Genomic DNA, 12,338 nt, shown 5'->3' on the forward strand with positions numbered 1-12,338 from the left:
GATAACGTGTGTTGAAGTCCATTTCATTAGCCCCATAAGCATAATCTTGCCAGCCGTGCTCTGTCACGTCGTGAACTCAGAAACTTTTTCCACATATAACACACGTGGAACTGTGTAAAAAGTGTTTTTTTTTTTTTTTCACCTGAAAAAAATATAATTGCCTGTTTCAATCTACACTCCTTTCTAGATGATTAAGATTTTAGAATAGGACATGAGGAGATGAAATTCATCGGGAATTGTAATAGGATAGATATGATTCCGTTTGTTTCTTTCTTTTTTAAATCAGAATTCGACCTTTGAAATAGACCAATTTTTGGTAGGAAGCTTTCCCCTTTGATAAATCTTTGCGCGTGAATTTTTAATATCAAATGATTATACACCTGTTAAAAACAAAAGGAGATGAGATGAATAAGGCTGAGTTAGTTTGTTGTTTTTCGTAGGAAGCTTTCGGGCTGTTTTTTGATGGCTATGTTGTGTTGTGGATGAATGACTTGACCCAAATCTAGTAGTTTTTGAGAATGATCCTGACATTAAAAAGAATTTTATGAATTAGTTATTAATTTGTCTTAAATTTATACTAGTAATAATCCTCACCTCGTAACTAATGACACAAGAAATCAGCACCCAGGGGTGGAGCTACAGGGTGCAAGGGGTGGCAACCGAACCCCCTTCGTCGAAAAATTGCACTAAATATATATGGTGAATTTTTTTATTCATGTACAAATATTATTTTTGCATCCCCTTAAAAAATGGAGATTTCGGATTAGTGAATGAGGTGCCTGTGATTGAGCCCGCGGTCGCTGGTTCGATTCTCGGTAATGACACCTTTTTTAACATTTTTCATCCGGTCCCTTTTTTAACATTGGGGATAAAAGAATCCCTAATTTCAAAAGTGTTAACATTGTTCTTCACTTCTTTGTCAACTCAATTGTGTTGCTGCCTTCGCCCATGGCTTCCAATTCCAAGGTTTTTTTTTTCTCTTTTTTTTTTTACCATACTTAAAATCACAACAAACCCATTATTGTTTCTTGTTAGTTGTTAATCAACCCATTTTGTGAAATGGGTAGCTGACCCATTTTCCATCCATGAACCCCAAGCCTTGATTGTTTTAATTCTTAAATGTTGTTTGTTTGCAAAATTGGTCTTCTAGATATTTATTTTTAGCTAATAAAAGAATCAAAGTGTAGATTTTTATTTAGTAATCAATTCCCTTTTATGTGTGCTGGAATCTGGATTGTGGATTTGTGGTTAAGTTATTTTCTTGCTTATTGAGACATTTGGTAGAGTTTTTCTAAATATAGGATCATCTGTAGCCTAAGCAAATATTTTTCCTCAAAACTTTGAACAAGTGAACCACTAGGAACATAGTTCTTCCAGTTTTCCTGTGGCTTTAGTCTTTGATTCGATAACTTTTGATGTTTATACTCATAAATCAGTGTTAAAGTAGGTTATGATCCTATACTATAATATGGGATATGCTTAAGGTTACTGATTATTTTTTGTTGTATTGCTATATACAAGATTGAGTTTTATTCTCACAGTTAGATGTCCTTAAATAGGCTTTATTTTATTGGTTTTTAAGATTGACATTGTGCCAATTGACTCATTTTCTAGTTTTGATCTTAGGAAAATAATGAGAATGACTGAACATTATCCTGATGACTTTGATGAATTTAGTATGGGGGCTCTTGAGAATCAACTTGCGAGTTACATTATTGATGTTCGTGATCTTGATGAAAGGTTCTCCGATCTAAAAGGACTTTGTGATCTTTCAAAAAGATTAGTTCAGACAAAGAAGCATTCAAACTATCCTCTTGTATTCCTTTTAGTGAAACTTGCCTTGCTTTTGCCAGTTGCCACTGCATCCGTTGAAAGAACTTTTTCGGCAATGAAGTTTATCAAGAATGACTTGCGGAGTCGAATGAATGAGAGTTATTTTAGTGGTTGCTTGGTGCCTTATGTAGAAAAAGATGTGTTTAATAGGATCTCTAATGATGTTATTATAAAAACATTTCAAGGAATGAAACCTCGTCATGTACAGTTGTAGTAATATACTTGCACTTTCAATAGAGAATTGTGTTTGTTTTGATTTCTTCGCGTGTTTATTTTTTAATTTTCTTGAACCCCCTTGTCAAATGTTCTGATTCCACCCCTGTCAGCACCCATATCGAGAAATGAATTTTACGAACAAAACTTACATGCACATACTGCCTGCCTGAACCAAAATGGTTCATAGAATAAGAGGAGCCGTTTTAGGAAGTAACTTCTTAAAAAATGGAGAAGGAGAAGAAGTAGTGTAGAGGAGTTGGTCAACTCAACTCAACATTCACGAACTGCATTCAAAGACTATTTAAACGTTCGGAGAGATTACAACAATATATATGAGTGGATCTATTTTTATTAAATAAATCTGCGTAACAAAAAATTTAGATTATCTTCACTTCAATAAATTTTACAAAACTAGTAAAAAGATCCGGGTGGTGGTGTTGCTGGGTTGAAGGTGGTAATTACGGTGGAGGTTGTGGTTTTAGTGTCATGCTGTGACATGGAAATATATGACTCTTTTGAGACGTGGTATATATGACCTGGCAGTCTGCTTATGTGGCAATTGAGTTGTTAGGAATCATAATGACAGGCATAATACATCTTAATTTGGCCTTAACGGGCGACTAAACACTTCAATTTTGAGAATGCACATCTAGATACCTCGCATCATCTCCACTGTGTCATGGTTGAACATGCCAACTTACAAAATAATTATCTAAACACTTCAATAGTTTATGTATCACATCAGCATTGGGTGTTCACGAGACACAGTGTGGACAAGTTGAGATGCATAAATGTGTATTCTCAAAATTGAAATATTTATTTGTCAGTTAAAGTCAAGTTAAGATGTCTATGAATTATGCTTAATGATAAATCTAGCCAGAAAAAAGAGTTTAATCAACTAATTTACATAGTTAGTGTAAATTATGTTTACATGTCCATGTCATTTTACCTATTGTAGCATATTGTATATCTTATTTTCAAAATCTCAAATTCTATAATATGAAGTTCCTTACGTGTAAGTATTCTTTGGACAAATAGTATAAAGAGTTATTCAAATGTGTGTAAAACTTAAAACTCCAGAAACAAACATGTTAAAGTTAAATCCAATTCTTGACCAGAAAATCTTTATCAATTAAGGCATTTTACTCTTGAACAGAGTTGGAATTAATCTTTGAGTAGAGAATCCAAGTACATATCTTGATCAACGAACCTGACAGTCTGACTTAATAGAAAAAAATTGTGCAAGCTGAGGTGAGGCTCCAATATCAAGAATCTAAATAAATTATCCCAATGACCCCACTCACTTTTAATTGTAAATTTGTCACTTAATAATGCAATTCCAAGTTCAATGCTCCTATAATAGAGAACAAACTCTTTGGGATCCTCACTTATAGAGAAACACCATTAGGTATCAACAAACAATCGTAAGATTTGAAATTTAGTGAGTGTGAGTGTTTTTAGAGAATAACAAGATACAGATATTAGCATATCACATTTTTTAAGTTGTGCAATCTGCTTATTATTCTTCTTTGTACCCTAAAGTGGTAGCACATGTTGTCTTAAAATATATATTAGGCCACAACCATGTGATCTTTTGCTAATATCTACCTATATGTTTACCAAATTCACTTACTCTTCTTTATTCACAATTTGATGTATGAAGTGCCCCTATATATACTTTACTTTCCAAAGCTACCATTGCAAACAATAGTCAATTCATTTCATACACTTCAAAATTTTCTAAGTAATTTCAGTTCACTTACTTTTATTTTTATTTTTCAAAAATGGCAAGGGGTTTAGCTGGTATTGCTCATACCAAAAACAGGCTTCGACGATCAATTTCACATAAAACTGGGAGCGTATCAGCAGCAACTACGAGTAATTATGTTCCAAAGGGACATTTTACAGTTTATGTTGGTGAAACATGTAGGAGATTTGTAGTTCCAATAGCATATTTGAATCATCCTCTATTTCAAGATTTGTTACACTGGGCTAAAGAAGAGTTTGGATATAGTCATCCAATGGGTGGTCTAACAATTCCATGCAGTGAAGATTACTTCATTAGTCTCACTTCCCTACTTAAGTCTTCATAGACCAGACACAAGTACCAATGTACACTTCATATTTGGAATATCGTTCATCAATTCACGGCACAGTGATGTTATTTTCTCTTTTTTGCTGCTCTTCATAGGGAAATATATGGCTGAAAGATAGATGATATATGGCTGAAGAGAGATGACTAAGTCAGCTCTCTTCAATTTTGCAATATGAACTGGTGTCAAGTTTGTCCCATATACGTACATCTTCCTCGTAATTTGTACATACATATTATATTCTTCAAATAAGATGTTTCTTCTTTTCACATTATGCTTCTTAGTTAATTCTTAGTCATGTTAGTACGTTTAGCTAAAGCGGAACACATTGACGTTTCTTTAAACTTCCTCTAAATTTTATTTAGGTATACTCCAACTGCGATATGTTTCGATTGAGTATGTGAACATGATAAAGTGTTCTTATTAGGCACTTCAAATTTAACGATTGAGTATGTGAACACATGATAAAGTGTTCTTATTAGGCACTTCAAATTTAACGATTGAGTATGTGAACACATGATAAAGTGTTCTTATTAGGTACTTCAAATTCAAGTTTTTAAAAAGTTTCTGCACATATTCTTAAGCGCCCATTACATAGATAAGTTAACCACTTAAAATGTCACATCCTTTAATTATATACATTAGCCTCAATAAGTCGTAAAACCTCAGGCATGTTCAATTGAAGTTAATGTGTATAATTAAAGGAGTTGACATATTTTATGTGGTTAACTTAATTGCCTAATAGACGCTTGAGAACACATGGAAATGTTTTTCCAAAATTTGAACCGAAAGTATTTAATCTCACTATAAGAAAAAATATATTTGGCAACAAAAAGTTTTTTGTTGCCATAGATTGATTATTGTTGCAAAAAGTACTTTTGGCAACAAAAAAAAAATTGTTGCATGAACTTTTCCCAACGGTTGTTATTGCAACAACGTGCAACAATTTTTTTTTCCGTTGCTAAAAGTAATTTTTGCAACAATAATCAATACTATGGCAACAAAAAAAAAAATTGGCAACAAAAAAATTATTTGCCAACAATAAAATTAAGTTATTGCCAAATATAAAAAAAATTTATTGCGATTTCTATACTTTCTTGTAATGACTTTATCATGTGATCAGGTGCTTAATCGGGATGCCATAATTTGAATGTTTAAATAAAATTTTCTCACAAATATAAGGAGTTGTTGATGTATTAAACTTTTAACTTATGTCTAATTGTATTTGCAGTAAGTCTTGTCTTGTCAGAGTTCATGGCCAATAGAAAAATATACAGAAATTCTAGTGGTAGAAAAATTAATTTCTTGTAGCATTAGAGTACTGTGACAAGCTTAATTAAATAGGGTCACTTATTAATGATCACAGACAAAATTTTGGAAAAGATCTGATCGTTCTTCTGGGGAAGATCCAGTAGCATCATAAACAATCCAATGTTTGTTTAGTCTTCAGGCTTGAAACAGAGATCGGTGTGGACTCGTTATGCTTAATTATTGGTTATAATAATTGTGAACCGGGATTAAAGAATAACGAGCTAAATTAATGTTGACAACAACAATTAATGCTGGAACTACAATAATTAGGAAATGGAATTTTATATCGATTGCCTTTTTAAAATAAAGTTTCGGGGTGAGGTCAATGCGTAAATAGTGGGATAAGAGGACTTAGAAGATGTCAGGATCAAACTAGATCTTGCATTTAAGTGATACGTTGTAGAATTGCGACCATTCAACTGTAATTCAGTTCTGATCATGCTGATAATAATAATCCCGCGTAAACCGAAAATTGATGGACAAAAGGGGTCATTGGCAGTGAAGAAGGCTGCTGCGCTTCACGCGGTTATAAATAACATTAGTAAATTTATAATTTATGAAGTTATTAATCATAGAATAGATGAAAATTTTCATTTCATTTATATTCATAAGATCTTTTAATTTATACACAATTTATTTATTTATAATAAAATTTATTAGATGAGCATCATTTTTCATTAGCATATTCTAAAAATGGATAAAAGAAAGAGAATACGTGTGCGTGTATGCGTAACTTTCATACATGCATGAATTTTTGGGAATAATTGGGAACTCAAGGTGCAGTATTTATCCATTGAATTACATTTCTGTCTTCTATTTTTTTCCCTTCCCCTTTTAATTATTTTTTACTGTTATTCCCATCTTCTTTTTTAACCATTTCTATTCATTAATGCCACCCTAAAATCTTACTGCATCAAATAAGCTCCAATTCAAGAAAAGACGCATTTCTTCCCCTCTATCCTTTGTTATTTTTTCTTCTCACCTTTCGACGTCTCAGAATATCAAATAATCTAAATTGTTAATATTGAGCACAATAAATAATGATGTGTTATGATTTTGAGTAAAAAAGAAAAGAAAAAAAGGAAAAATGAAAGACTTGCGGTTTTAATTTTCGTGCATAATAACAATCGATCAATAAAGTATGCATCTATAATACCAGTAAACAGTGTAATTAGTCTACGATGAGCCTCTTTTAGCAAAATCTTTAAAACTGGTTAATTGAAATAAGCTCATGTTTTGAAATTATAGAGTTAGTTATCCTATTTTGGAATATCTATACATAAAGGGACATGATACAAGGTTAAAAAAAGATAAATTATATAATTCAAAACTACCATGATTTATATGCACAAAGCAAGTGAATCATGATAAATGGAGGTTGCGCTCTTACACAATCTTTATTGCTTATAATATCACTTTCTAATTTAAAAAATTAATACAACAATTCTTTTGATAGTAATGTGGAAAACGATGCTCGCTTAGCTCTACACTATTGTAAATATGCTTAGAATGATAATATTGAATTCTTTTAATATCTTACCAGTGATTGTCTGTTGGCCCCAGTGATTGTCTGTTGGCCTCTAAGAGTTCACCAAACTAGCCAAGGTACTTAATTTTTCCCGAGCTTTCATCGTCTCCTTTTGAGTCTCCCAAGCCAAACCAACAATAAACACTATGGTGTAAGCGGTCCAAAAACCACTTCATAAGTAATCTTAGTTATGATTCTTTATCTTCATCTTCTTGTTCAAAAACCTTTTTTTAAGCTTATAAAAGCTACATGTCAATAAATAGTTTCGATGAAGGAACTTCAATATATTTCAAGAGTTATTCTTGATGTGAAAACTAAGGTACGTTTGAGTAATTATAATGGAAATGAAATTACACTTTTATATTTATAAATAATGAAAAAAAAACCTAAGTCCAATATAAAATTAGTACAATTATTCCCAAAAATTAAAATAGGGCATTTACCCAGAAATGATAAAATTATAACATTTGAATTGACACCATAACTGTCACACCCCAATATCCCTAGGGTGTGATGGGCACCCAACCCTTACTTAGGGCCGAGCGAACCCTCTGACTTTTGTTGCACATAAAATCACGTCAAACTTTTTAGATCAAATAAGATAAAATACACCATAATTTTTTTTCCAGAACTATTCTTTCTCGTAGCTTCCAAGCTGAACAAATCTATGATCATAAAAGATTCAGTACATAACACAGACCGACATATCGGCTGACGGAGCCGCTTACAGACTGATAACCAATACCCACGACGCTGTCTGCAAAGTCTCTAACGTAATCCAGAAATCATAACATACAAACCCTGACTCGTCAGCACTCCGGGAACAAATGGAGCTTGCCGTCTGCACTGGAACATCTTCTATACTGTCTTTAACTCACATGGGAGTACCTGCGCGGCATGCAACGCAGCCCTCGAAGAACAGGGGGTCAGTACGGAAAATGTACCGAGTATGTAAAGCGAAAATGTAACAAATATAATCATAATCCGAACCAGGAGTACAGAAATATAGCGGACAGAATCGAACCCAAATCCGAAACAGAAATACAGAGTGCATGGACAAAACCACAATATGTATCATAAGTACGGGGTGTAGCCGACAGAGTCATAATATGAATTAGAGGCACAGAGTTTAGCTGGCAGGATCATCGTGCGGATCAGGGGCATAGAGTGCGACTGACATAATCGTAATCAGAGCCAGAGGTGCAGAAGTATAACAGACTGAATCATAGTCCGGATCAGACATACAGAAGCGACGCAGACAGAATCATTTTTCGAGTCAGATGTCCAGAAGTGTAACAGACAGAGTCATAATCTAATCAGACATACAGAAGTGCAACGGACGGAATCATTTTCGTTTCATACACATAGAAAATCAAACATACAATTACCGCGGCCAAAGGTCCAGCAGTCACTATCACACATACCGCGGCCAAGTACCCCGCGGTTAACATCCCAAACCCGACATACCGCGGTCAGGGGTCCAGCGGTCAATGTCGCAGATACCGCGGTCAGGAGTCCAGCGGTCAGTGTCACAGGTCCGGCATACCGCGGTCAGGGGTCCAGCGGCCAATGTCGCACATACTGCGGTCAGGGGGTCCAGCGGTCAATATCACATAGTGCGCACAATAATATAACCGGCCCGGGACTTGGCAAAAGAGTTAATAACAGAATTCCAAATTTATTACTTTCCAAACATAAATCACACATGCCAGGATCATGCATCACACAAGATTTATGTATGCCAAAATCGTATATCAGAAAAATACCGAAGATAAGTAGCTTATCCAGAATATCAGAATAAGAGTTCCAAAAACGTTCCAGATGTCAAAAATATTTTATAAGACTCATAGAGGTGGTCATAACACTTATCGCATAGTAAACAAAATAATGACCAAAAGCTACCCGTGAATTCCGGACAGAAATGAGTTGGCTAAAGCCATACAGAAAGTATCAGGATTTGTGGGCCCACCTTGGGCCGAACCGAGGTGGCGTATGTAAATCTATGGATCATAGGTCTTATGGAGTCATCCGTGAGAGTTTTAGGACATTCCGACTTCATTTGTGAAAGTTGCATACATATAGGTCATTTTGCCGACGAAATGTTAAGAAACCAATTCAATCTCATTGAATGAAATGGAGCCAATTTCAATCTCGGATTTCTAGGAACAGGGTCGTATCTAAGGCTTGCGGCCGAGCCTATTAGGTTTAGAACATGCCGAAGAATGAAAGGAAAGACTTTACATACCTTAGTTGCGCCTTACGCTCGTCCAGATTCAATTCCCGTTTCGTCCAAAATCTACAAATGGTCACATTTACCAATTGTCAATAGTATGACTTTTAGCATTCAAATCTTTAATTCATTACTTGTCTACAAAAATTTGGGCAGCATTTCCCCTATAAACTTAACAATCCTCGAAATTCCAACTTAGCCACACATCATTAAAAATACCAACAACAACAATACTAACAATTTCATATCAAACTAGGATTAAATCCATTCTTAAATTACTCCCAAAACAGCCCAATATACATTCGGATGCCAACGCTTGTATACACTTCTCTATTTCCGTATATCCATAATATGACAACAATAACTACAGCCAATCCTCCGATATTCCAGCCCACAAAACAGTCCATAACGACCGTAAAACAGCCCCAAAATATGGTTACAAAACAGCCACGAAAATTACATAAAACAGCCCCAATATACGCTTTGTATACAATATCTTTATACACTTAATTCTCCCAAATTCAAGAACCACAACTTATCAAAAACATCAACAACAATATCAATAATTATTATACATCATAACTCAACTAATTCCATCCATTTAATCCCCCTAAAATAGCCCCTTAATCCATAAATCCCAACAAAACAATAACAAGTTTATAACGCTATTTTCTCCGTTCTAATCCGTTAAAACTCTAAATAAACTTGTTAACAATGAAAAAGGGACCTTATTCTTACCTTAAGTATGCAGCAACCACTTCAACAATCTTCTTCTTGGCTGATTTTTAGTTCAAATTGAAGGCAACGCGACGTACAACACTTTTCACTTCATGAGCTTCGCGATTCGGGGCTTAGATTTTGGTCAAAATTGATTTCTCTCTAAAGTTTTCCTCCCTTTCTCTCACTAGAATGTTCTGAATGTTTATGGGTGTGTTTTGGTCTGAAATGTGGAGAGAAGACCGAAACGTTTCATTAAATGACAATAGAAATGGGCCTGACCCGATTTGAAGTCGGGTTGGGCCGAATTCACTGTTCATCTCGACCTTTCTGCCTTAAAATGTCCATATCTCCTTATTCCGATGTCACCTGGGAACCCACGACCTATGGTTGGAAAGCTAATTCAATTATCTACAACTTCTATTGCTTGGTATTTTCCCAAATTCCAAACTTATAATACCGTTTTTGCCCCTCAAAGTCAGGTCACCCGAAAACGTTTTCTTAAAAATATTCGTTTGGAGGGCTTCCACTTTGATTTGGCCCAAGGGTCCTTCTTGAGTTGTGTTTAACTCCACATATGTGATTCATATGACTTTTCAGATGTTCCCAAAAAAATCTTGACGTGTGGGCCCCACCTCAGCTTACAAATAATCCGACGTTAAAAAATACGGGATATAACATCATGCAACTCAATTGGTAAGAGGCGATTCCCTTTGGGGAATGTAAAGGAGCCAGAGGTTCTGGGTTCGATGCCCCGTAGCGCTGCAGCGTGAAGAGGGACGAGGCGAAGGCCTTGCGCGGACTGGCAGCACCCTGGCATAGACAATACCTTGAGTAGTGGGTCCCCAGAGGGGGTCGTCACAATAACTATGTACAGGCTTGCAACAAACAAATGTATTAACAAAATTTGATATATCGCTAATGGCAGTGTATTCTTCAGGCTTGAATTTGATGAATACTTCACACGAATAAGACCATATGTCACTCTCCCCCCATTTCCGAACAGATAAAAATTGCGCACACCAGAATTATATATAATTAATAATTGTGGCAAAAACAGCAATAATGAGAAAAAACATAAAAGAGATAAATTTCTTGTGGAAAGAGTTTCAAATGAAAAGGGAGAATGTTATGGAGCGGATGAATTTGCTTTACTATTTATAGTATCCAATTCAATTAGTAAATATAAGATGAAATGAAACTATCGTATATTTGAGTAATTATAATTCAATGAGTATTAAGTGTACTTTAATTGGATTTTATTACAAAGAGACTTAATATAGCATTACAGGGGATGCTACGTGGGGCCGGTCCAGACTTAATTGGAGTTGCTACGTGGGCTGGACTTGTTGATTTTTACATTTAATTGGGCATTTATTGATAATAGACATTAATTGGTAGCAGAAATCAACCAAAATAATATAAAAATAGGAGAAAAATGTCAAAAAAAAATGAGAAAAAAGATAAATGCAATTGCCGGCTATAGAGAGGTGACATATCACCTTGTCTATGCCTAACTTTATATTCTATATAGACTTTAGGTCGGCCTTTAATTTTTGCCTCTCATAACTAACTTTCTCGCGGGACATACACTTATATTTTTGTATTATTATATCATACAAATTATGCCCCCCATGACTTTTGTCTCGAAAAGAACTTATGTCTCGCTAGACATAGGTTCGATTGTTAAAGGACAAAAATTAAAGACCAGCCCATTTGTAGGGCAAAAATAACATTTTTTGCGCAGATTGTCCTTCTTTTGGGGTGGTCTTTAATTTTTTCCCCTCAAATTGGTGGTCTTTAATATTTTCCCTTTACTTAACACCCAGAGGTCTTGGGTTCAAACCCAGACTCAATCCCAAAAAAAATAAAAAATTGCAAGGCGTAAGTTAGGATTCGCAAGGCATAAGTTGGGCCTTAAGGCAGGGCAAACTCTTACCCAAAATTTGGCCTCAAGGCAAATCTCTGCTTTAAGGCCTAACTTTTGTCCAATGTTAGGACTTAAGGCAGTGGTTAGTAAAATTCAAGCAATTTTTTTTTTTTTTTTTGCCTTAAGACAGAGTTTGAAACCCAACTTATGCCCTATGAATCCCAATTTATGTCTTGCGAATTTTTTTAAAATTTTTGACTGAGCGAGGGTTTGAATCCGGAACCAAGAAGCTTTTAGCGAGGGAAAAAAATTAAAGACCACCCCTAGCGAAGGGCAATCCTGCAAATTGTCCCAAAAATAAAGACTATCCCATTTGAAGGGCAAATCGAGCTATTTCTTCTTTTAGGGGGGGGGGGGGGGGGGGCATGGGGGAACGTGAGACCAGACAAAAATTGTATAATATAACAAGTACATTTAAAAGTTTTAAATTTTTTTAAAAAGGATTAAAGGAATTCATAGAAAATAAAATATCTAGCATGT

General features: G+C 34.9%; 1 protein-coding gene and 1 long non-coding RNA gene across 3 annotated transcripts; one reads left to right on the forward strand and one right to left on the reverse strand.

Moving 5' to 3' along the window:
- The first annotated feature begins 3,833 nt into the window (after positions 1 to 3,833).
- LOC132606603 (auxin-induced protein 15A-like) lies at positions 3,834 to 4,142 on the forward strand. The gene has a single exon (XM_060320179.1). The coding sequence runs from the start codon at positions 3,834 to 3,836 to the stop codon at positions 4,140 to 4,142; it is 309 nt and encodes a 102-aa protein (XP_060176162.1).
- Positions 4,143 to 7,431: 3,289 nt separating this feature from the next.
- On the reverse strand, positions 7,432 to 10,168 carry LOC132605243 (uncharacterized). 2 transcript variants are annotated; one of them, XR_009569113.1, is made up of 3 exons: positions 9,950 to 10,168; positions 9,227 to 9,277; positions 7,432 to 7,891 (listed from the first exon to the last, which is right to left on the reverse strand). It is a non-coding gene; the product is annotated as an uncharacterized LOC132605243 (long non-coding RNA). The 2 variants fall into 2 exon arrangements; XR_009569112.1 differs by having other exon boundaries at positions 7,432 to 7,869; positions 9,950 to 10,166.
- Between the last annotated feature and the right edge of the window lie 2,170 nt (positions 10,169 to 12,338).

Source organism: Lycium barbarum, chromosome 8 (assembly GCF_019175385.1).
Source record: "Lycium barbarum isolate Lr01 chromosome 8, ASM1917538v2, whole genome shotgun sequence".
NCBI lineage: Eukaryota > Viridiplantae > Streptophyta > Magnoliopsida > Solanales > Solanaceae > Lycium > Lycium barbarum.

Excerpts from the sequence above, each read along its gene's own strand:
- LOC132606603 (XM_060320179.1), top strand. The coding sequence starts at position 3,834 with ATGGCAAGGGGTTTAGCTGGTATTGCTCATACCAAAAACAGGCTTCGA.